At 36.8% G+C, this 25,258-nt stretch overlaps 1 protein-coding gene across 1 annotated transcript in view; it reads left to right on the plus strand.

Annotated features, from left to right (window-relative positions):
- The window catches only part of WDPCP (WD repeat containing planar cell polarity effector), a 473,258-nt gene that overhangs the window by 99,985 nt on the left and 348,015 nt on the right, over nucleotides 1-25,258 (plus strand). Inside the window, 2 exon segments of the mRNA XM_030920555.1 lie at nucleotides 996-1,066; nucleotides 1,320-1,379. Of these exon segments, the coding sequence (XP_030776415.1) occupies nucleotides 996-1,066; nucleotides 1,320-1,379 (131 nt within the window).

Genomic DNA, 25,258 nt, shown 5'->3' on the forward strand with positions numbered 1-25,258 from the left:
TATCTTTCAATTAAATTTATTTAAAGCAAAACAAAGGCTTACCATTATTCGATTGTGGTGTATACTTTAAAGAGAACTGTTTTAAATTAAAAAGAGCACTATTAGGGCCTAATTTGTTAAAACTTGGATTTCCCTCAGATTTTTCCATAGTTTTAAAATGTGGAGCTTTAATGCCTAACTTCATATATTTTTATGTACAGTTTTATTTTTTATTTCTTTTCATTTTATTTTATTTCTTTTTTTTTTTTTTTTTTTTTTTTTTTTTTTTTTTTTTTTTTTTTTTGAGACGGAGTCTCGCTCTGTCGCCCGGGCTGGAGTGCAGTGGCCGGTTCTCAGCTCACTGCAAGCTCCGCCTCCCGGGTTTATGCCATTCTCCTGCCTCAGCCTCCGAGTAGCTGGGACTACAGGCGCCCGCCACCTCGCCCGGCTAGTTTTTTGTATTTTTTAGTAGAGACGGGGTTTCACCGTGTTAGCCAGGATGGTCTCGATCTTCTGACCTCGTGATCCGCCCGTCTCGGCCTCCCAAAGTGCTGGGATTACAGGCTTGAGCCACCGCGCCCGGCCTTTATTTTATTTCTTTGCTCATATTCATTTACTCATGATAATTTTTTTTTTTTTTAGGTCTGAGTAGGTTACTTGTAGAATTTAGAATTTCTTTTGGATTCAACATTTAATTATTTACATGAAAAAGTTAGTAAAGAGTACATCATTTACCATGAATTACTTGATTCACAAGCCTAGCAAACTTTCCCTGGGATTCTCCAAGCCTTGTTGGTTGTCATCATAAAATTATGATTAGGGAGATTGTTTTGTGGTAAAAATCCTGTTCCTATGACAAAGCCTTTCAAAAGGCTTGTCATTTGATGATGGAAATGAAGCCCACTTCCTCTCAATTATAGAGGTGTTTTATTTTAATCTTCCTAAGGCACACTGCTAAGCAGAATTTCCTTTTTAAATCTTGTTTAACTAACTGTAGTACATGTTTTATTTGCCAGCACGAGATTATCCTTGGACGCTCAAAAACAGACGCCCAGAAAAACTCCGAGACTCACTCAAAGAGTTGGAGGTATCTTTCAAAAAGTTTCAAAAATGGCAACAAACAAATCTGTTTTTAAAACATCTTTCAACAGCTTTAATTTTCATAAAGGATCAACTCTCATGGTGATGATAGCTTTGCTTTTGTCCAGTGATGAGTTCCAAAACAGTTGCATCTTTGTGTGGCATGTTGATCTTTTTTTGCTTGCAAATCGGAGGCACTTTAACTGATAATGACAATGTGTATAGCCAACTATGCTCTCTGTTTTTCTGTTGTACTTCAGGAGCTGATGCAAAACAGTCACTGTGTGCTGAGCAAATGGAAGAACAAATATGTCTGTCAGGTAAAATGGTTTGACAAGCCTTTGCAGTGTTTAACCAATGGAGCTGAAAACTATGTAGTAATTGGTATTCTTGTGTTATGTTAGGTAATAGACAAAAACTTTTTTAGCAGTGGTTATTTCATAGTTTGAGTTCTACTTGTTCTAGAGCTAACATTAGACAGATTGACACAGGCCACTAGGCCCATTGATCAGTATTAATCAGTATAGTTGTACTGACATACAAACACTAATAAAAAACTTTTCATATTGCATTTTTTTGTTTGAAGTTGTCTGAATGTTGTAGTAGATGTTTGCTGGCATAGATTTAATATATTTTTGAGTGAAGATGAAACCACAGGGCAAAAGACTTTTTGGCGTACTATTCTTGTAAGCATTTGTGAATATCATTGCTTACGCAAATCAGCAACCCAACTACACACAGTTAGACCTATGATAACAAGACATTTGGTCCTACTTTTTGAACCCTCTAAGCTGTGCTGTTTACTATGGTAGCCACTAGTCATATGTGACTGAATAATTAAATAAAATAAAAAAATCAGTTCTTCAGTTGCACTACCCACATTTAAGTGTTCAATAGCCACATGTTACCATATTGGACAGTACAGATACAGAACATTTCCATCTCAGACAGTTCTTTTGGACAGTAGTGTTAAGGCCTGGACAAATGATCTAAGTATTGAATGGGTAGATTCAGGACATAATAATTAGTGTACACTGATTACAAGATAATGACAAATGCTTTAGCTTTTCTGATAGGCTTAAAAAGTACTATATGTCTAGAAAAATGTAATATACTTGTGATAAAAAGAATAATTATTAGTCATCTGTGGAATTGAAGTTGCATTAGTTCTAATAATAATTGTAACTGATATATTGAATCAAATATTCCTATATTAATTTAAATTATTTTTTACAATGTGATTTATTTTGTGTAATCATTCTTGTTTGTAGTTTAGGCCCATAGTTCTATTCATAAAGCTACAACATCAAATTTGTAGCAATTATAAACAGATCTTAATCTACTACTTGAATATATACTATCATTTTTGTAGATTCTAGTTTTTCCTCGTTTTTTGTCTAAACTAGTCTACCTTTACTCATGGAGGCAACTAGTTAGTTACCTTCTCAACTGGCATAAATTTTTATTTTTCAGAGATCTTTTACAAGGGTGAATTAGCATTTTTAGAATCATAGTACTTCTTAAATTTGCCTTAGGATACTATTAAAAAGGATGGAATTTAAAAAAATTATAGCTTATTTGCATAATAGTACATTTCAATCAGATTTTAAAACTTGAATGCAAAATACGCTCCAGAAAGTTTCAAACTTACTACAACTCAAACTTGTAGTTTTCAATGCCATTACTCACGTTAAAAACAGGCTCAGAATTATTTGACTGGAGGGCAAGCCTGCCACCTATAGTAAGAGGCATGTCTCATGGCCTCCACCCTTACCCATCACACAGGGTAAATTGCAACATGTTGGGCATCTTAAAATATGCAGTGGAGCATCCCAATAGACAATCCTTTTTAGATAGGGTTTAATCAATTTTAATTTAATAGTAATTTTGTGTGTGTGTCTGATGAAGGGATGTCTGGAGAAGAATGTCCCTCACTATTATATTAATTCAACTCAGAAAGGGAGTTTTCATGATAAAATATATGTAAAATTACTTTTTTAATTTACAGTAATCTAATTGGTTAATTGGGCTGGTGTACTAATGAGTCTGCTTTTTTTTTTTTTTTTTTTTTGAGATGGAGTCTTACTCTGTCACCCAGGCTGGAGTGCAATGGCACGATCTCTGCTCACTGCAACCTCTGCCTCCTGGGTTGAAGCAATTCTCGTGCCTCAGCCTCCCAAGGAGCTGGGATCACAAGTGCGCATCACCACACCTGGCTAATTTTTGTATTTTCAGTAGAGACGGAGTTTCACCTTGTTGGTCAGGCTGGTCTCGAACTCCTGACCTCGTGATCTGCCCACTTTGGCCTCCCAAAGGGCTGGGATTACAGGCGTGAGCCACCACGCCCGGCCCAAGTCTGCTTTTAACATTTCTAACAGGACGTATCTTTTTTGGTTGTTCTGTTATATTCTGTGCTTCATTTCTATGATTATAAAGATATTTCTAAAAGAGACCTTATACTCTCAGCACATTCTTGATGTGATATATTTTCACAAGATAACTTCACCTCCACACTGCCCACAGGTCTAGGTTAGTCTTCATATATTTAAAGTCTTTGAGAGACCTCCTAACATTATCCCTCTACTTCTTCAGTGTCTAGTTAAGACTGTTAGCTAGTTCTTCTAAAAATCTGTGTGTGTTCTATTTCAAAAGATCTCTGTTATAACAATAAATTAAAATGTTGATGTTCAAGCTACATTATTAGCATAAGGAAATGACCCCCTTAGCCCTTTCAGTTAATTTTTTGTTAAATTTTTCTTAGTTATAAAGTAAGTAAACCACTTCAACAGGCTCCCCAAGGGACCTCCTTTTGTGCACATATCCAGTATGGTGGTTCCAGAGATAATGTGTCAGCTGACCGCAACATAATGCTCTATAACTCTTAGAAAAGGAGTGAAAAAGTTCATCAACATCTTCATGCTAACACATTTGGACTCTCAGTCTTTTAATTTGGCTACTCTTCTGCTAATGTACATTATTTCCTCCCAAGAAATGGTAAATTTAGGATTTGCGAATTTATTTTAGTTGTTATCCCGTACTGCTTTAGAAAGTGCAGTTGTTTAAAAATGAGCCAGGCAACCACAGCAACGTAAGATTTCAGAGGATGCAATCTGAGGTTGGATCTTTCTATGTGTCAAACAATGAGGATTTGTAGGTTTTCATCATTTACTGAAGCTTAGTTGATGTTGTCAGTCCAATGATCTGCACATTGTACCATTTAGAAACTAATTCCCCCCACCTATACATTCAGAATAATTTTCTTTCTTACTTTGGAGGATAGTAGTTTATTTTATTTTTCAAGATCTTTACTTATTTTTTCTCCTGTTTTTATTTTTTAATTTTATTTTTGTTTTTTATTTCCATAGGTTTTTGGGGGAATAGGTGGTGGTTGGTTACATGAATAAGTTCTTTAGTGGTGATTTCTGAGATTTTGGTGTACCCATCACCCGAGCAGTATTCACTGTATCCTATTTGTAGTCTTTTATCCCTCACCCACCTCCCACCCTTTCCTCTGAGTCCCCAAAGTCCATTGTATCATTCTTATGCCTTTGCATCCTCACAGCAAACTCCAACTTATGAGTGAGAACATACAGTGTCTGGTTTTCCATTCCTGAGTTACTTCACTTAGAATAATGGTCTGCAATTCCATCCAAATTGCTGTGAATGCCATTATTTCATTCCTTTTTTATGGCTGAGTAGTGTTCTATGGTATATATTTACCACAGTTTCTTTATTCACTTGTTGATTGATGGGCATTTGGGCTGGTTCCATATTTTTGCAATTGCGAACTGTGCTGCTGCAAACATGCATGGGCAAGTATTTTTTTTCGTATAATGACTTCTTTTCATCTGGGTAGATACCCAGTAGTGGGATTGCTGAATCAAATGGTAGTTCTGCTTTTAGTTCTTTAAGGAATCTCCACACTGCTTTCCATAGTAGTTATACTAGTTTACATTCTCACCAGCAGTGTAAAAGTGTTGCCTTTTCACCACATCCCTGCCAAATCTATTATTTTTTTGATTTTTTGATTATGGCCATTCTTGCAGGAGTAAGGTGGTATCACATTGTGGTTTTGATTTGCATTGCCCTGATCATTAGTGAGGTTGAGCGTTTTTTCATGTTTGTTGGCCATTTGTGTATCTTCTTTTGAAAATTGTCCCTTCATGTCCTTAGCCCACTTTTTTATGGGATTGTTTGTTTTTTTCTTACTGATTTGTTTGAGTTCATTGTTGATTCTGGATATTAGTCCTTTGTCACATGTATAGATTGTGAAGATTTTCTCTCACTCTGTGGGTTGTCTGTTTACTCTGCTGACTGTTCCTTTTGCTGTGCAAAAGCTCTTTAGTTTAATTAGGTCCCAGGTATTTATCTGTTTTTATTGCATTTGCTTTTGGGTTCTTAGTCATGAAATCCTTGCCTAAGCCAGTGTCTAGAGGGATTTTTCCAATGTTGTCTTCTAGAATTTTTATAGTTTCAGATCTTAGGTATAAGTCCTTAATCCATCTTAAGTTGATTTTTGTATAAGGTGAGATATGAGGATCCAGTTTCATTCTACATGTGGCTTGCCAATTATCCCAGCACCATTTGTTGAATAGGGTGTCCTTTCCCCACTGTATGTTTTTGTTTGCTTTGTCAGAGATCGGTGGGCTGTAAGTATTTGGGTTTATTTCTAGGCTCTCTATTCTGTTCCATTGGCCTGTGTGCCTATTTTTATACCAGCACTATGCTGTTTTGGTAACTATGGCCTTGTACTATAACTTGAAGTTGGGAAATGTGATGCCCCCAGATTTGTTCTTTTTGCTTAGTCTTGCTTTGGCTATGTGGGCTCTTTTTTGGTTCCATATGAATTTTAGGATTGTTTTTTCTAGTTCTATGAAGAATGATGATGGTATTTGATGGGAATTACATTGAATTTGTAGACTGCTTTTGGCAGTGTGGCCATTTTCACAATATTGATTCTACTCATCCATAAGCATAGGATGTGTTTCCATTTGTTTGTGTGATCTTTGATGTCTTTAAGCAGTGTTCTGTAGTTTTCCTTGTAGAGATCTGTCACCTCCTTGGTTAGGTATATTTCTAAGTATTTTTTTTTCTTTTGCAGCTATTGTAAAAGGGGTTGAGTTCTTGATTTTATTTTCAGCTTGGTAGCTGTTAGGCTACTGATAATGGCAGGGCTACTGATTTGTGTACATTAATTTTGTATCCCGAAGCTTTGCTGAATCAGTTTATCAGTTCTAGGAGCTTTTTGGAGGAGTCTTTAGGGTTTTCAAGGTGAACGATTGTATCATCAGCAAACAGTGACACCTTGACTTCCTCTTTACCCATTTGGATGCCCTTGATATGTTGCTCTTGTCTGATTGCTCTGACTGGGACTTCCAGTACTATGTTGAATAGAAGTGTTGAGAGTCAGCATCCTTGTCTTGTTCCAGCTCTGACTGGGACTTCCAGTACTATGTTGAATAAAAGTGTTGAGGGTCAGCATCCTTGTCTTGTTCCACTTCTCAGGGGAAATGCTTTCACCCTTTCCCCATTCAGTATTATGTTGGCTGTGGGTTTGTCATAGATGGCTTTTATTACATTAAGGTGTGTCCCTTCTATGCCCGTTTTGCTGAGGGTTTTGTCAAATGCTTTTTCTGCATCTATTGAGATGATCATGTGATTTTTGTTTTTAATTCTGTTTATGCGGTGTATCACATTGATTGAATTTAGAATGTTAAATTATTCCTGCATGCCTGGTATGAAACCCACTTGATCATGGTGGATTATCTTGTTATATGTTGTTGGATTCAGTTAGCTAGTATTTTGTTAAGCATTTTTGCATCTATATTCATCAGGGATATTGGTCGGTAGTTTTCTTTTTTTTGTTATGTCTTTACCTGGTTTTGGTATTAGGGTGATACTGGCTTCATAGAATGATTTAGGGAGGATTTCCTCTTTATCTTGTGAAATAGTGTCAATAGGATTGGTACCAATTCTCTTTGAATATCTGATAGAATTCAGCTGTGAATTTGTCTGGTCCTGGACTTTTTTTGTTGGCAACTTTTTATATTATCATTTCAATCTTGCTGCCTGTTACTGGTCTGTTCAGAGTTTCTGTTTCTTCCTGGTTTTATCTAGGAAGGTTGTGTATTTCCAGGAATTTATCCATCTCTTCTAGGTTTTCTAGTTTATGGGCATAAAGGTGTTCACAGTAGCTTGAATGATTTTTTTTTTTTTTTGTTATTTCTGTGGTATTGGTTGTAATATCTCCCATTTTGAACTTATTTTGATCATCTCTCTTCTTGGTTAATCTTGCTAACGGTCTGTCAATTTTATTTAACTTTTCAAAGAACTGGCTTTTTGTTTCATTTATCTTGTGTGTTTTTGTTGTTGTTGTTTGTTTCAATTTCATTTAGTTCTGCTCTGATCTTTGTTATTTCTTTTCTTCTGCTGGGTTTGGGTTTGGTTTGTTCTTGTTTCTCTAGTTCCTTGAGGTGTGACCTTAGACTGTCTGTGCTCTTTCAGACATTTTGATGTATGCATTTAAGGCCATGAACTTTCCTCTTAGCACCATCTTTGCTGTATCCCAGAGGTTTTGATAGGCTGTGTCACTATTATGGTTCAGTTCAAATAATTTTTACATTTCCATCTTGATTTCATTGTTGACCCAACAATCATTCAGGAGCAGGTTATTTAATTTCCATGTATTTGCATGGTTCTGAGGGTTCCTTTTGGAGTTTTATTCTACTGTGGTCTGAGAGAGTACTTGATATAATTTCAGTTTTCTTAAATTTACTGAGACATGTTTTGTGGACTGTCCTATGGTCTGTCTTGGAGAAAGTTCCATATGCTGATGAATAGAATGTATATTCTGCAGTTGTTGGATGGAATGTTTTGTAAATATCTGTTAAATCCATTTTTTCTAGGGTATAGCTTAAATCCATTGTTTCTTTGTTGACTTGGTCTTGATGACCTGTCTAGTGCTGTCAGTGGAGTATTGAAGTCCCCTGCTATTACTGTGTTGCTGTCTATCTCATTTCCTACGTCTAATAGTAGTTGTTTTATAAATTTGGGAGCTCCAGTGTTAGGTGCATATATGTTTAGGATTGTGATATTTTCCTCTTGGACAAGTCATTTTATCATTATATAATGTCACTCTTTGTCTCTTCTGTGCTGTGTCTGCACTCCCAATTCACCCCTTCCCTTGAGTTCTGTCCAGCAAACTTCACATTCACATTCGGTTAAAATTGTCACAAAGTTGAGCTGGAAGTTTCTTTCTCCCTGTTGTCTTTTCCCAGGGAACCCTTCCCAAGGACCTCTGCAAGACAAAAGTCAGAAATGGCTTCCATGGGGACTGAGAGCCCATAATTCTCTTCCCACTGCTTCTTCTACCCTTGTGTTTCACCTGGCTCTCTAAAATTTTCTCAGCTCCAGGTAAGGTGAGATCCTTCTCCTGTGATCTGGACGTTCAGGTTCCCCAATGAGGGTGTGTGTTCAGGGGTGGATGATCCCCCTTTCCCACTTTCACACTTTGGGCACTCACAGTTTTGGGGCTGTTTCCCAGGGCCTGCAGGAGCAATCTGCTTCATTCAGAGGGTCTGTGGATTCTTTTGGCTTTTCTGTTAAGTTCCTGTGGTAGTTCTTGGAGCAAAAGTTCATGATGTGTGTCCCCACGTGCTGCTCTGTCTGTCTGAGTGGGAGCTTTAGTTTAGTCCTGCCTCCTATACACCATTTTCCTTCTACGTCCCAGATGATTTTCAAATCAAGACTTAATCTATACATATGTTTAGGATAAAGATTGTCTTTTAAAGTTTTTTTCAGACAATGCCTATCTCTAGTTTGGGATACATTAAAAGGTATGAGATATACAGTTTTAGTTTTACCAGCTATTCAATGTATTTCTCACTTTTTTTTTTTGGTCGCCTAAAATCATTTCACTAAAAGTGTTTAATAATTTTCTGCTTTGAATTTCTTAAACCATTATAAATCTGTTCCTAGAGAATAATAGTTTTAACAGTAATATACTATTAAATTGTTCATCAGTCTGGTGGAATTCTTGAATTTAATAAAGTATTATGGTTTAAGTCACATTCATGTTTGTAGATTATTATGCAATTAGTTTAAAACAGTATTATCATTAACTGTAGATGTAACTTCATATATGCTCATTTTGGATTAAATTATTTGAATTGTGCATGTAAATTTAGCTATAAAAGTATATAACATAATCAGCTGTACCATGGTTTCCATCCATAACAATTCTGCATTTTCAGGCACAATCTTAAAAGGCCAACAAAAGATAGTTTCCTTTTTAAATGCCTGTGGTGAATTATTTGACAGGCTATGTAAAAGTATGAATTATTGGCCGGGCGCGGTGGCTCAAGCCTGTAATCCCAGCACTTTGGGAGGCCGAGACAGGCGGATCACGAGGTCAGGAGATCGAGACCATCCTGGCTAACACGGTGAAACCCTGTCTCTACTAAAAAATACAAAAAAATTAGCCGGGCGAGGTGGCGGGCGCCTGTAGTCCCAGCTACTTGGGAGGCTGAGGCAGGAGAATGGCGTGAACCCGGGAGGCGGAGCTTGCAGTGAGCTGAGATCTGGCCACAGCACTCCAGCCTGGGCGGCAGAGCGAGACTCCGTCTCAAAAAACAAAAACAAAAACAAAAACAAAAAACAAAAAAACAAAAGTATGAATTATTTTCCAAGCCTATGACAGATAAATTGTGACCTTATGAAACTCATTTGATCACAACTCCCTTAATTGTAGAACTTGATTTTTCTTTTTGTCAAATTATGCGAAACTCAATTTACTTTTCTCATAAAATAATAATAGACAAACCATGTTTTCAAGTTATAACTATTAATAGTAGCATATTATTTATACAGAACTCATCACACAGTATTTATTGATTTCAAGCATTGTGGGAAGAACTGTGGGAGTCACTAAAGAAATATAAGGCATGGGCTGGGTCCACAGCATAACCTAGTCAAGGAAAATAGACACATGAAATCACTAGGACACTAATGAGTGCTAAATTGTATGACACTGAGTAAAAAGACGATAGAAGTTTAGAGAAAGCATAGCATAAAATAAGAAAAAAGTTGTGGAGAATTTAGACCTGAAAAGCTGTGTAAAATTTGGTTAAGCCAAAAGGAAAAGTATTCCAGAAAAAGGGAATTATATTAACTGAGACTTAAATAGGGTGTGTACATAGTAGTGAGGAGGTGAGCCCATTTAGAAATACGTGGTTCATGTTGAAGAATGAAAGGGCTAGAAAGGCACCTTGGAACTTCTTTGTCGGGGACTTTGAATGTTATATTAAGGAATTGACACATTGTCCTGTAACAGTATAAACACTTTCACTTATAGAAGGACTTATAGAAGGATTAGACTTATAGAAGGATTTAGACTTATAGAAGGATTAGACTGGCAGTGGGATGTAGGGTAACACATGAGAACCAGAGGCCCTGAAATCATTTCAAATGATAAGTACAGTGACGTTAAGGTGCAGAGGGTTTTGAAAGCCAGAAACATTTAGAATGACAGGTAAAAAAGCTAGTTTTGACTCTGTTACATGTGAAGTGACCAGAGATAATCAAATGATGGTATTATTGGAAGTATTGAACTGGAGTGAAAGGTTGGAGTTGAAAATTTGGGAGGAGACAACCTCCCAAATCACCTAAGAGGAGGTGATATTAAAATCATCTAAGAGGGTGCCCTCAAGAAGGAGGAGGTGAATATCTTGGGAGAAGAACTAGAGCCAAGGATCTTCTCATTTGGAGGACAAGAGAGGAAAATTAAGCCAACAGAAGAAACAGAAAGAGCAATTAGAGTAATGAGGAACTGTGGAGAAGTTTATTTCCCCAAAAATTAGAGGGTTTAGAAGTCAGAGGGCTTGAAAAAAGGCTTAACTTATATTTTGATTCCTGCTTTAATATTTAACTACTCACAAGTCTCAATGTTGTTATTATTAAGCTGTCTATCAACAGGCATTTGTTGAGGCCCAATAAGAAACCCATCTTTATGTTAGGGACTAGTGAAAATATTAGATGGAAATTTGAAATATATTTGGGAAATGAAACTCATGTATAAAATATTAAAGGATAATTTGATATTAAATGTTATATTTGTTGATGCAGTATCTAAAGTTTAATATCTAAAGTACAGTATCTTAAGTTCAGAGATTGTTGCTGATTAAAGTAGTTGATTAAGATTTCATAAAGGAGACTGGACATAGCTGGGCTTTGAAGGAAGGACATACTTCAGGCAAGTAGAAAGGGAAAGGACAACACTCCTAGTCAGGGGAAATGTACCATCAAAGAAAACTGTCTTTCAATAAGTACAAATTAAGGACTAGAAAGGTAGTCTGAAAAGATTGCTCCACAGATGTGTATTTGATTTCCTCTTTTGACGTACTCTAAAACTGTTTTGTTGCAGGGTTGGGCTAGGTTCACTATTATGATAAACAAATAAATAATACTGTCTTGGGGCTACTGAACTTAGCCAGTATGTGGCAGCTTAGCACTTTATATTTTCCCACTTAAAAAAAAAAAAGTATTTACTGGTTTTCTTTAAAATTACAAAAATAACAGACATGCTTAAGGCAGAAAATTTTGAAAACACAGAAAAGCCCAAAGGGACATAAATCATCTAATTCAGCCACTCAGTATTACCCACTATTCACTATTTGATATTTATCCTTTTACTGTGCAGACATTTACTTACAAGTATTTGCTTAAAAGATTACATACTTGATATACATATAATGTACATATGGCCTAATTATTTTAATACATAGTATTTGAACTTACATTTGTACATTACATATATTCTTTTTCATGTGTCATAAAATAAACACATGAACCCAACACTGAACTAATGAATTAGATTATTACCAATATTGTTGATCTGCTTATTATTCTTCCTCCACCCAGTTCCCCCATCCCTCTCAGATACAGATGGTTTTAAAGAGCTTTTCCTACCAACCATTAAAATGTGCAAATTAAAATAGCAGTGAGATACTATTTTTTCCACTCAACAGATAAGCAAATATTTAACAGCCTCAGATATTAGTGGTAAGTTTATAGGAAAATGAGTATTTTCATAAATCACTGGTTAGAGTGTACAATTGCCAATTGGAGGGCAATTCTATTGTTAGATATGTATACTAGAGAAACATTCACATAAATGTCCAATTAAAGTAAATGTTTAAAATTGAGAACTATCTTATGTCTGCCAATTAGTGCAGAACCTTTTATGTATACTGTGATTCCATTTATGTAACATAAATTTTCTAATTTGCCATGGATATGTATTTATGTGTGTGAAATTATTCAAAAATGCACTGGAATTCTAGTTACCTCTGATATCTTGTAATTGGATATTCTTCAATTCTGTATGTATTTATTTAAGTTCTATATTACCTGAATATACATTTTTTATTTAAAATTTATATAGCATTGTCCATGTGCCAGGCAATCTTTAAGTATTTTATAAATATTAACTTGTTTTCATTTCTCATAGAACAAATATTAACTCGTTGTACTCCTCACAGCCCTATGAGATAGTTATTATATCTCCATTTAATAGATGAGAAAACAGAAATACAGATTAATTACACAACTAGTAAGTCATACCAGGATTCAAACTTAAACAAGGTGGCTTCAAAGTTCATGCCCTTAGTGACTGTATATCATACTGTTTTTCAGCAAACATAATTATAGAAAAAATATTCAAATAAAAATACCCTCAATCACAGTGAGATATGGAACACACATAGGTCTTCCCATTAAACGTGGGTAATTAAAGCTATATGATTATTCTCACTTCCTCTTATAACTTCACTAAATTATAGTAATGGAATGGGAAAAAAGATATAAAGTCATGAGGACAAAGAGAATACAAAGGCTGTGAAAATAGGAGATATCAGTATTTGGAAGTTGCAAACCAGATGGCTATGTGGTACCTGACTTTGCAGACCACAGGCTTTCCTGAAATATCAGTGGTTGCAGCAAAAGACACCAATGGGGAGTAAAAGCTTTGTACTATAGAACCCCAGAAAGGCACAAATACTGGGATGACCAGGTGCATTAGGAGGTAGAACTTAAAATAAGGGGATATGTTGAAAGTTTGTATAAAGAGAAAATGAGATGGAATAATTTTTGGGAGACACCAACCCACATGGTTTCTGAACTTGAAAACACTAAGCACGTTCAAAAGTAAACATGAGGTGGCTAGACTGAAAATAAGGTGATTAATTGATTCTGTACCCAGAATAGTGAGGTTTTTCCCACCTCCTTTCCTGCTCCAGAAGCTGGGCTTATATCTCCATGTTACTTGCTTAGAGGATCCTCCTCTGGAAAAATAGATTATGCTTCCCAGAGTAAAACGTAGACATACTGGTACGTGGCAGTTCTCTCTGAAAAGGTAGCTGTGCCAACTAACCTCCTTACAGTGAGGCCCAAGTTAACAAGCCTACCCACGTAAACCAACTTCCTAACCACTTTTAAATATAACCAGAGAGCCAGAGATCACCATACTTTTGTGGAAATTCTCCATCTGTAATCTCAGATCGATAAGTCTAAGGCTTCAGAAAATAGAATCAGGGACAGTGCCGTAAATGGAACTAAATTCAGAGAATTAAAATGCATATCCATAAAAAAATAAGAGAAGATGTTGCATCCTATAAACAAGAATGGTATGCTGTTTTTAACAAGGAATAATTGGCCGGTCACAGCGGCTCATGCCTGTAATCCTAGCACTTTGAGGGGCCGAGGCGGGTGGATCACCTGAGGTCAGGAGTTCCAGACCAGCCTGGCCAACATGACAAAACCCTGTCTCTACTGAAAATGTAAAAATCAGCCAGGTGTGGTGGCACGCACCTGTAATCCCAGCTATTTGGGAGGCTGAGGTAGGAGAATTGCTTGAATCCAGGAGGCGAAGGTTGTAGTAAGCCAAGATCCCACCACTGTACTCCAGCCTGGGAGACAGAGCGAGACTACCTCTCAAAAAAAAAAAAAAAAAAAAAAAAAAAGTAATCAGGAAAAAGGGAAAGGAATTCTTGCCAAGTTAAGAACATGACAGCATAAATAGAAAAATTAATAAATTTGAAAGATAAAGTTGAAATATCCCTATAATGTGGAACAGAATGACAAAGGTGATAGGAGATAAAAAAAGAAATTAGAGTATTAGGCCAGAAGATTTAATATCTAACTAATAATAGAAAACAGAAGGGAAGAATCAAAGAAATAATAAAAGAAAATTTTATGAAATTTGATATGAAAGCACTTCTTGCTTTGCTAATGCGTGTTTTTTTAGTACCAACAATATGCCAGATAGTATTCTAGGTGCTGGGGATAGCAGTGAACAGAAGGGACAAAAGTGACCAATATCCCTGTTCTCATGTAGCTTATGTTCTAAAAGAGGAGAGAGTCAAGAAAAGATGAATAAGGGAAATAAATAGTATGTAAGAGAGTGAAACTGCTAGAGAAAAATAAAAGCAAGAAAGAAAGCGTGATGGGGGATGGTAGGGCAGGATGGGCCTCATATTTGGTGGCCAGGAAAGGCCTTAATGAAGTATCCCCAAATTGAGATTAAGATATGAAGGAAGTGAGGGAGTAAGCCATGGAAGATACTGGGGAAGAGCGTTCCAGGTACAGGGAACAACAGGTACAAAGGCCCTGAGATGGGAGTATACCTGGCATGTTTGAAGAACAGCAGGGAGTTGATATGAGTGGGGTGAAATGAGCAAGAAGAGTAGTAGGAACCGAGGTCAGAAAGGAAATATGACACTAGTTATATGTCTTCTAGGCCATCCAGAGGGCTTGGCTTTTACTGTAAATGAGAAGAGAAGCTCTTGAAGACCTTTGAGTGGAGAAGTATGATTCTATTTATTTTTTAATTGGGTCGCTGTAGCTATTGATGGGAATAGATTGAAGAGAGTGAGAAAGCAGGGAGATGACTTAGAAGACTGTTGCCATAGTCCAAGGTAAGGTGTGATGGTGGCTTTGACTGGATGATAGCAGTGGAGTGGTGAGAAATGGCCAGATTCTGAGTATATTTTGAGTGTTGAGGCATCAGAATTTGCCGATGAGTCAAATGTGGAGTATAGAGGAAATTTCTGAGGAACTGGAAGAATGGAGTTGTCATTTACTGATGTGGGAAAGATTGAGAAGAGATATTTTTGAGGGATATATCCAATTTTGGACATGATATGTTTGAAATGCCCATTAGATAGCCAATTGGAGAAGTAAAGTAGATTGTTGATTATTGGAATTTGTAGTTCAGGGAAAGATTTGGCCCAGATGTATAAATTTGAGTGGCAGCAACACAGATAGCATTAAAAGCCAAAAGACTGGTGAAGATCACCAAAGGAGTGGGTGTAGACAGAGAAACAGAGGTGAATGAAGAGCTGAGCCCTGGATTCTACCAACATTTTAAGATTGGAGAGATGGAGAAAAGGGAAGATGAAGAAAGGAGACAGAATGGAGTAGCTAGAGAAGTAGAGCACAATGAAGGGAGTGTGGTGTCCTGGAAACCAAGTTTCAAGAATTAAGTGGAGTGTTACTAGAATGCCAAGATACCTGTAACAAGATGCTGGTCATTGGCCACTGCATGGGAGGAGCATGCAGGTCATTCATGATCTGGATAAAAGCAGTTTCAATGGAAGGTGATGGTAGATGCCTGATTGGAAAGTATTTTTTAAAAAACTTTAATTTTAGGTTTAAGAGTACATGTGCAGATTTGTTATATAGGTAAACATGTGTCATGGGGGTTTGTTGTACAGATTATTTTGTCATCCTGGTACTAAGCTGAGTACCCAGTAGTGATTTCTTTTGCTCCTCTCCCACGTCTCACACTCCATCCTCAGGTAGGCCCCAGTGTCTATTGTTCCCCTCTTTGTGTCCATGTGTTCTCATCATTTGGCTCCCACTTACAAGTGAGAACATGTGGTATTTGGTTTTCTGTTCCTGCATTGGATTGCTAAGGATAATGGCCTCCAGCACCATCCATGTTCCTGGAAAGAACATGGTCTTATTACTTGTTATGGCTGCATAGTATTCCATGATGTGTATGTACCATTTTTTCTTTATCCGGTCTCCCACTGATGGGCATCTAGGTTGATTCCATGTCTTTGCTATTATGAATAGTGCTGCAATGAATATATGCATGCATGTGTCTTTATGATGGAACTATTTATATTCCTTTGGGTATATCCCAGTAATGGGATTGCTGGGTCAAATGGTATTTCTGTCTTTAGGACTTTGAGGAATCTCCATGCTGATTTCCCAGTGGTTGAACTAATTTATACTCCCACCAACAGTGTATAAGCATTCCTTTTCTCTGCAACCTCACCAGCATCTGTTATGTTTTGACTTTTTAGTAATCGCCATTCTGACTGGTGTGGGATGATATCTCATTGTGGTTTTGATTTGCATTTCTCTAGAGCTCAGTGATACTGAGCTTTTTCTCATATGGTTGTTGGCTGCATGTATATCTTTTTTTTTTTTTTTGAAAAGTGTCAGCTCATGTCCTTTGCCGACTTTTTAATGGGGATTTTTTTTTTTTTTTTTTGTATTTAAGAGAAAATGGGAGGAGAGAAATTAGGGGCTTATAACAAAGGGTTAATGTTGTAAAGGAAAATGGAGAAATAGGGTAGGAGCTTGACAGAGAAATGGAGTCAAAAGAGGTTTTAATTTTTTCTTTCTTTTTTAGATGAGAGAAATAACAGATGTTGGTATGCTAATGGGAATAATCCAATGGAAAGGGGGAAATCAGTGCAGAGAAAGGGGAGCATTAATTGCTGGAGCTGTTAGCAAGAAAGAAGGAGAGAGACAGAAAGAAAGAAAAACATACCTGCTAAGGGGGAAGAGAATAGAAAGTAGGTGCCTGGTATCTGATGACATCGTGGAGATGCTTTATAGTCCTGGACTACTCAACTTCATATTTCTTCCTAAGTGAGAACAACCCCTATTTGGTTAACTAATGAGTTTTCAGGTTTGTGTTACATATGCAAGAATGCATTTCTAACTAACGTATCATGTTATTTAGAAGTGTGAGGTAGCAACAGAAGAAGCTGCTAAGAGAATTGAAACTGATTATCTTTGAGACTGGGATGACAGGCTGTGGGGTAGAGGTAAGACAGTAAACAGCTGTTTTAATTCCAAGTATTCTCTGACATTTTAACAATTTATACATGCATTCCTTTAATTGAAATCCTTTTCAATTATGCTCAGTGTCAGTTTAGGTCTTCTAAGAAGCAGATGGCAAGATAGTACTAGCCATGTGAGAGATTTGTGGGGGAGATGTGAAAGATGATGAAGAAGGGAGCAGGAGTAGGTGGGGAGAGCTTTTAGACTATGATGCTAGTCTGAAACATGTGAAAGGAGAGAGAAGGAAGGAGGGTTGGATAGAAAGAGGTGCAGGCTGAAGCATGGTGCTGAGAAAGTTTCAGCCAGGCCAAATGTTACTCATTAGAGGAATCCCCTGTTGGACAGGATTGGGCTGTCCCTAGTACCCCGTGATGCTCAGTCGTTGGCTGGTAGCCACCCAGGGAAAGTGTGGCTTCTCTCCGTCAACTATACTGCCAGCCTCAGTTCCTCTTGAAGGAGTTCTGAGTGGTACACAGCCATAGCCATTATACTCATGAAGATTTACATTAAAATAAAGAATTGTGTGTATGTTTGTGTATACACACAACATTGTACCCGAGGAATCTTAAATGTTCAGCTAGTGAGTTTAATATCATGCCCTTGATAATTAGTCTGTCTTGGGCAAAAAAAAATTTTTTTTTTTGGAGATGGATTCTCGCTCTGTCACCCAGGCTGGAGTGCAGTGGCGCAATCTCTGCTCAATGCAACCTCTGTCTCCTGGGTTCAAGCAGTTCTCTTGCCTCAGCCTCCCGAGTAGCTGGGACTACAGGCATGCACCACCACATCTAATTTTTTATTTTTACTAGAGACGGGGTTTCTCCATGTTGGCCAGGGTGGTCTTGAACTCCTGACCTCATGATCCACCTGCCTTGGCCTCCCAAAGTGCTGGGATTACAGGCCTGAGCCACCATGCCTGGTATTTTCTTTTGTTTGTTTGTTTGAGATGGGGTCTCCCTCTGTTGCCCAGGATGGAGTGCAATCTCAGCTCACTGCAACCTCTGCCTCCCAGGTTCAAGTTATTCTCCTGCCTCAGTCTCCTGAGCAGCTGGGATTATAAGTGTGTGCCACCACGCCCAACTTATTTGTGTATTTTTAGTAGAGACAGGGTTTCACCATGCTGGCCAGGCTGGTCTCGAACTCCTGACCTCAGGTGATCTGTCCTCCTCGGCCTCCCAAAGTGCTGGGATTACGGGTGTGAGCCACCGCTGGGCCTTGGGCAAAAATTTTATTCCTTCCCAAGAAAAACAGGAAATTTACGTTGTATCTTGACTACTTCAATCCAAAATTCAATGACCTATGATAATTGACTGATACATTGTTTATGCTTAAGAATACAGTAGAATATTTACCTGATTTTGCAACATGGTTATGATACAAAGAAACTCTTGGTCTTCTTTTTAATAATATATCTTTGTATCATCAATCAACGTTTCCTTCCTGTTCTCTTCATAAATGGTTCTTTCTTTGCTTTTATTAATTGTTTTCATTTTAAAACATTTCTTTAAAGAAACTCTTACTTTCCTGGTTCCACTATTGGCATTCATGACTAATAATGTCTTGGAAGCTTCCACGTATTTTGCTACAAAGGAAGCCAGTTCAGGACTATTAATTTTTCTCATATTTATTCAGTTATAGTTAATCATATTTGTCAAGCTAAATGAGTTCAAAATCTGAATAATCTAACTCCTCTCTTGTTGTTTTTCACATGTCTTTTACAAACACATACCAAATATTTATCTAGTTTTTAAAGGGAGGGTAAAGTTGTACTTCCATAGTTAGCTAATGAGAAGACTTTAAATATATTATATTTAAATACTGGTACTGATTTTTTAATCAGGTTTTATCACTTTTATAGAAACTTAAAAAGTGACTTATTTTAAATTTATAACTTTGTATTAAATGTACAAGTTAGAATGTGATATAAGTGTATGTATAAACTAAGCATCTAAAGTTAAGTGGGAAAACAGAGCAAATTTATATTCATGATATTTGAGAATATTATGTTACATATATGTCAATGTAACTAATAGAGAAAACACATTAGGTACTTTTGCCAAATTGTTACTTGTATGTATGTCCCTTAGTTTTTTTTAATAAAGTGTTTTTTAAAAATAAAAATATTAACTTAGCAGATAAGCTACTTAACAAGTGACTGTGAAATGAAAAGCGGTTATAACTACTCATAAAATAGTATTGTATATAAAATGTTCACAGTGGCTGTCCACAGTGAAGAAGTACCTGTCCTTGGTAGTCCCATTGGTCTTAGTGGAATCCTAGGTTGAGTTGTGAGGCCCCACTAAGCATATAAATTGCTCTAGTTTTGTGTTCATCATTCTCCCGTAATAGAACAGTCCCTTGTTTTATCTGATGCCAAGTCTTCCACCTAGACCTAAAGTTCCAAAACTATGCACCGAGGCACCCTGGATACTACAGTGAATTCACAGGCATGCTGCGGGATATTTTTTAAAGTCTCAAGGAAAACACAGAGACTACTGTCGAAGATACAAACTATTAGCTCCAGATAGTTCAGAGTTTCAATGTTAGTTTATGTTACATTCCTTTTCAGGTTGTCATAGCTATTTGAAGCTGGGCTTTCAGGGCTTGCTGTGATAAAAAGCAACTACTACACAATAATTAGCATAGAACAGGCATTAGGGTGAGGATGTCTAATTTGATTTCAAAATTTGACAAGTTTTGTGGTGCCTGTCTTCTGTTAGTACATACAACTTGTTAGTAAGTAATTGTAGTTATTTAGGAATGAAATAAAAATCTTTTTAACATATTGACCTCCAGTTCCATTCATGTTGCTACAAAATGGATGATTTCATTCTTTTTTATGGCTGAATAATATTCCATTGGTTTTTTACACCACATTTTCTTTATTCATTGATCTGTTGATAGGCATTTAGATTGACTGATTCCATATCTTTGCTGTTATGAATAGTGCTATGATAAACATGTGAGTGCAGATATCCCTTTGATATAAATATATTTCTTTTCCTTTGGATAGATACCAAGTAGTAGGATTTCTGGATTGTATGGTAGATCTCCTTTTGTTTTGTTTTTCTTCTTTTTTTTGCAACAGAATCTTGCTCTATTGCCTAGGCTGGAGTACACTGGTGCAATCTCACCTCACTGGAACCCCCCTCTCCCGAGTTCAAGCCATTCTCTTGCCTCAGCCTCCTGAGTAGCTGGGACTACAGGCGCATGGCACCACTTCTGGCTAATTTTTTGTCTTTTTGTAGACACAGTGTTTCACCATGTTGGCCAAGCTGTTCTCAAACTCCTGACCCCCGGTGATCTGCCCGCCTCAGCCTCCCAAAGTGCTGGGATTACAGGCGTGAGCCACCATGCCAGGCCTCCTTTAGGTTTTTGATAAATCTCCATACTATTTTCCATAGTGGTTGTACTAATTTACATTCCAACCAACAGTATGTAAGAGTTTCCTTTGCTTTCTTGCCAGCATGTTATTTTTTTTTCTTTTAAATAATAGCCATTCTAACCGGGGTGAGATGAAATCACAGTGTTTTAGTCATATACCTGTTGGCTATATGTGTGTCTTTTGAGAAATGTCTGTTCATGGACTTTGCTCATTTTTTTAAATGAGATTTTTTTTTTCTTTTTTTTACTGTTGAGATGTCTGAATTCCTTGTATATGGTAGGTATTAGTCCCCTATTGGATGAGTAATTTGCAAACATTTTTTCCCATGTAAGAGGTTGTTTCTTCACTCTGTTGATTGTTTCTTTTGCTGTGCAGAAGCATTTAAATGTAATATACTCTCATTTGTCTATTTTTGTTTTTGTTTTCTGTGCTTTTGAGGTCTTAGGCATAATATCTTTGCCTAAACCAATGTCCTGAAGAGTTTTCCCTGGAACTACTACTACTTCTAGTAGTTTTACACTTTTGGGTTTAATCCATCTTGAGTTGACTTCTGTATATTGTGAGAGATAGGGGTCCAGTTTCATTCTTCTAGAAGAATAAGTGGTTATCATTTATTGAAGAGGGTTGTCTTTCCCCAGTGTATGTTCTTGAGGGCTTTGGAGAAGATCAGTTGGCTGTAAATATGTGGATTTATCTCTATGTCTCTAGTATGTTTCATTGATCTGTGTGTCTGTTTTTATATGAATATCATGCTGTTTTGGTTTCTATATCCTTGTAATATGTTTTGAAGTCAGGTAGTGTGATGCTTTCAGTTTTGTTCTTTTTGGTCAGGATTGCTTCAGCTGTTTGGATTCTTTTTTGGCTCCATACAAATTTTAGGATTATTTTTTCTATGTCTGTGAGAAGTGGCATTGGTATTTTGATAGGTATTACATTCAATCTCTAGATTGCTTTGGATAGTATGGTCATTTTAACTATGTTAATTCTTTTAATCCATGAGCATGGTATTTTCTTTTCACTTGTTTGTGTCCTCTTCAATTTCTTTCATCAATGTTTTATAGTTTTTTTTGGTAGAGATCTTTCACTAAATTGGTTAAATTTATTCCTAACTATTTTAATTTTTGTAGTTACTGTAAATGAGATTGTCTTCCTGATTTCTTTCTCAGCTAATTCATTATTGTTGTATACTGATTTTTACTTGTATGCTGATCAGTGTACTATTGATTTTTATATGCTGATTTTTGTGTGCTGCAACTGAATTTGCTTATCAGTTCTAAGAGTTTTCTGGTGGAGTGTTTTGGTTTTTCTAGATATAAAATTATGTCATCTGCAAAGAGGGACAGTTTGAAATTCTGTTTTCCAATTCTAATGCCTTTGATTTTTTTTTTTCCCCCCTTGCCTGACTGCTCTATCTAGGACTCCTAGTACTATGTCAATTAGGAATGGTGAAAATAGGCATTTTTGTCTCTTTTTTTGAGACGGAGTCTCGCACTGTTGCCAGGCTGGAGTGCGGTGGTGCGATCTCGGCTTACTGCAACTTTGGCCTCCTGAGTTCAAGAGATTCTCCTGCCTCAGCTTCCCGAGTAACTGGGACTACAGGTGCACACCGCCACACCCAGCTAATTTTTGTATTTTTAGTAGAGATGGGGTTTCACCATGTTGGCCAGGATGGTCTCCATCTCTTGACCTCATGATCTGCCTGCCTTGGCCTCCCAAAGTGCTGGGGTTACAGGCGTGAGCCACCGTATTCCAGTTTTCAGAGTAAAAGCTTTCAACCTTTCCTTATTCAGTATGATGGATGGTCTTCCTATGCCTAGTTTGTTGAGAGTTTTTATCATGAAGGAGTGTTGAATTTTATTACATGCTTTTTATGCATCTTTTGAGATGATCATATAATTTTTGTCTTTCATTCTGTTAATGTGATGTATCATGTTTATTGATGTGCACATGCTAAACCATCCTTGCACCCCTGGGATACATTCTTCTTGATCATGTTATATTATCATTTGATGTGCTGTTGGATTTGGTTTGCTAGTATTTTGTTGATGATTTTTGCATCTATTTTTATTTAGGGATATTGGCCTGCAGTTTTATTTTTTTGTTGTATCCTTTTCTGGTTTTGGTATCATGGTAATGCTGGACTCATAGAATGAGTTAGGGAGAATTCACTCCTCTTCAATAGTTTGAGAAGGGTTAGTTCTTTATACATGTGGTAGAATTCTGCAGGGAATCCAGCTGGTCCTTGGCTTTTCTTTGTAGGGAGACTTTTTATATTGATTCAGTCTTTTTATTGGTATGCTCAGGTTTTCTATTTCTTCCTGATTCAGTCTTGGTGGGTTGTATGCATTCAGCAATTTATCCATTTCCTCTATATTTTCTAGTTCGTTAGCATATAATTGTACCTATTAGTCCCTGATGATCTTTTATATTTCTGTGGCATCGGTTGTAATGTTTCCTTTTTCACTTATAATTTTATTTATTTGGGTGTTCTCTTTTGTTCTTGGTTATTCTAGCTAGTAGTTTATCCATTTTGTTTGTCTTTTGAAGAACCAACTTTTCTTTTCTTTTTTTTTTTGAGACAGAGTCTTGCTCTGTCATCCAGGTTGGAATACAGTGGAGCAACCTTGGCTCACTGCAACCTCCACCTCCCAGGTTTAAGTGATTCTCATGCCTCAACCTCCCTAGTAGCTGGGATTACAGGCATGTGCCACCATGCCTGGCAAGTTTTTGTATTTATAGTAGAGACGGGCTTTTGCCATGTTGCCCACGCTGGTCTCAAACTCCTGACATCAAGTGATCCTCCTGCCTCAGCCTCCCCAAGTGCTGGGATTACAATAGTGAGCCACCGTGCCTGGCCTGAAGAACCAACTTTTCATTTCGTTGATCCTTTATAATTTTTTTTAGTCTATTTTCTTTGGTTTTGCTCTGATCTTTATTATTTTCTTCTTTCTGCTAATTTGGGGTTTGATTTATTCTTGCTTTTCTTGTTCCTTGAGGTGTATCATTAGATTGTTTCTTTGAAATATTTGTTTTTTTAATGCAGGTGTTTATTGCTATAAATTTCCCTCTTAGCACTGCTTTCACTGTGTCCCAAAAACACAGCACAGGTTTGGGTATATTGTGTTTATATTTGCATTTATTTATTTATTTATTATTTATTTTAGATGGAATCTCACTCACTCTGTTGCCCAGGCTGGAGTGCAGTGGTGCGATCTTGGCTCACTGCAACCACTGCCTCCCGGGTTCAAGTGATCCTCCCACCTCAGCCTCCCAAGTAGCTGGGATTACAAGCGTGCACCACCATGCCTGGCTAATTTTTGTATTTTTAGTAGAGGTGGGGTTTTACCGTGTTGGTCAGTCTGGTCTTGAATTCCTGACCTCAAGTGATCTAACTGCCTTGCCCTCCCAAAGTGCTGAGGTTACAGGCGTGAGCCACCTCGCCTTGCCTCCATTTGCATTTATTTTGATATATTTTTCAATTTCCATCTTAATTTCTTCATTGATCCAATGGTTATTTAGGAGTATGTTATTTAATTTCCATGTATTTGTATACTTTTTAAAGTTTCTCTTGGTAATGATTCCTCATTTTATTTCACTGTCTGCGAAATATGTGATACGATTTCCATTTTTAAAATTTTGTTGAGACTTTTTTTGTGACCTAAAATATCTAATCCTGGAGACTGTTCCATATACTGAAGAGAAGAATGTGTATTCTGTAGTTTTTGTATAAAATGTTCTGTAAATGTCTGTGAGGTTCATTTGGTCTAAAGTCTGGTTTAAGTCCAATGTTTCTTTGTTGGTTTTCTGTCTAGATGATCTGGCTAATGCTGAGAGTGGGCTGTTGAGGCCTCCTACTATTATTGTGTTGGGGTCTGTCTCTTTCTTTAGATCTGGCAATATTTGCTTTATGAATCTGGGTGCACTAGTGTTGGTTGCATATATATTTAGAATTGCTATATCCTCTTGCTGGATTGATCCCTTTATCATTGTATAATGACCTTTGTTTTTATTTTATTTTTTTACAGTTTTTGAATTAAAGTCTGTTTTATCTGATATAAGTGTAACTATTCCTGGTGTGTTTTGTTTTCCATTTGTGTGGAATATCTGTTTCCATCCATTTACTTTCTGGATATATATATATAGACACACACACAGACATATATATATCTTTATAAGTAAAGTGCATTTCTTATAGGCAGAATATTGTTGGATCACGGTTTTAAAAAATCCGTTCAAACAGTCTATATCTTTTTAAGTGGAGAATCTGATCTGTTTACATTCAGGTTTATTGCTGATATGTGAGGTTTTGTTCCTCACATATCAATATTGTCACAAAAGACAATATTGTTAATTGTCTTTTGGTTGCTTTGTATAATACTCGTTCCTTTGTTTTTTTCCTTACTGACTGTCTTTTTGGATTGCTGATTTTCTGTGGTGATACCATTTGAGTCTTTCCTTTCTCATTTGTGTATTTGTATTACCAGTGATTTTTATATTTTCATGTGTTTTGATGATGGGAATTATCATTCTTTCACTTCCATGTTTAGGACTCCCTTGAGCCTTTCTTGTAAGGCAGGTCTTGTAGTGATGAATTGCCTCAGCATTTGCTTGTCTGGGAAAGTATTTCTTTCTCATTTATGAAGGGTAATTTTAATAGTATCTTTAGGTGGTGATATTTTTCTT

Source organism: Rhinopithecus roxellana, chromosome 17 (genome assembly GCF_007565055.1).
Source record: "Rhinopithecus roxellana isolate Shanxi Qingling chromosome 17, ASM756505v1, whole genome shotgun sequence".
NCBI lineage: Eukaryota > Metazoa > Chordata > Mammalia > Primates > Cercopithecidae > Rhinopithecus > Rhinopithecus roxellana.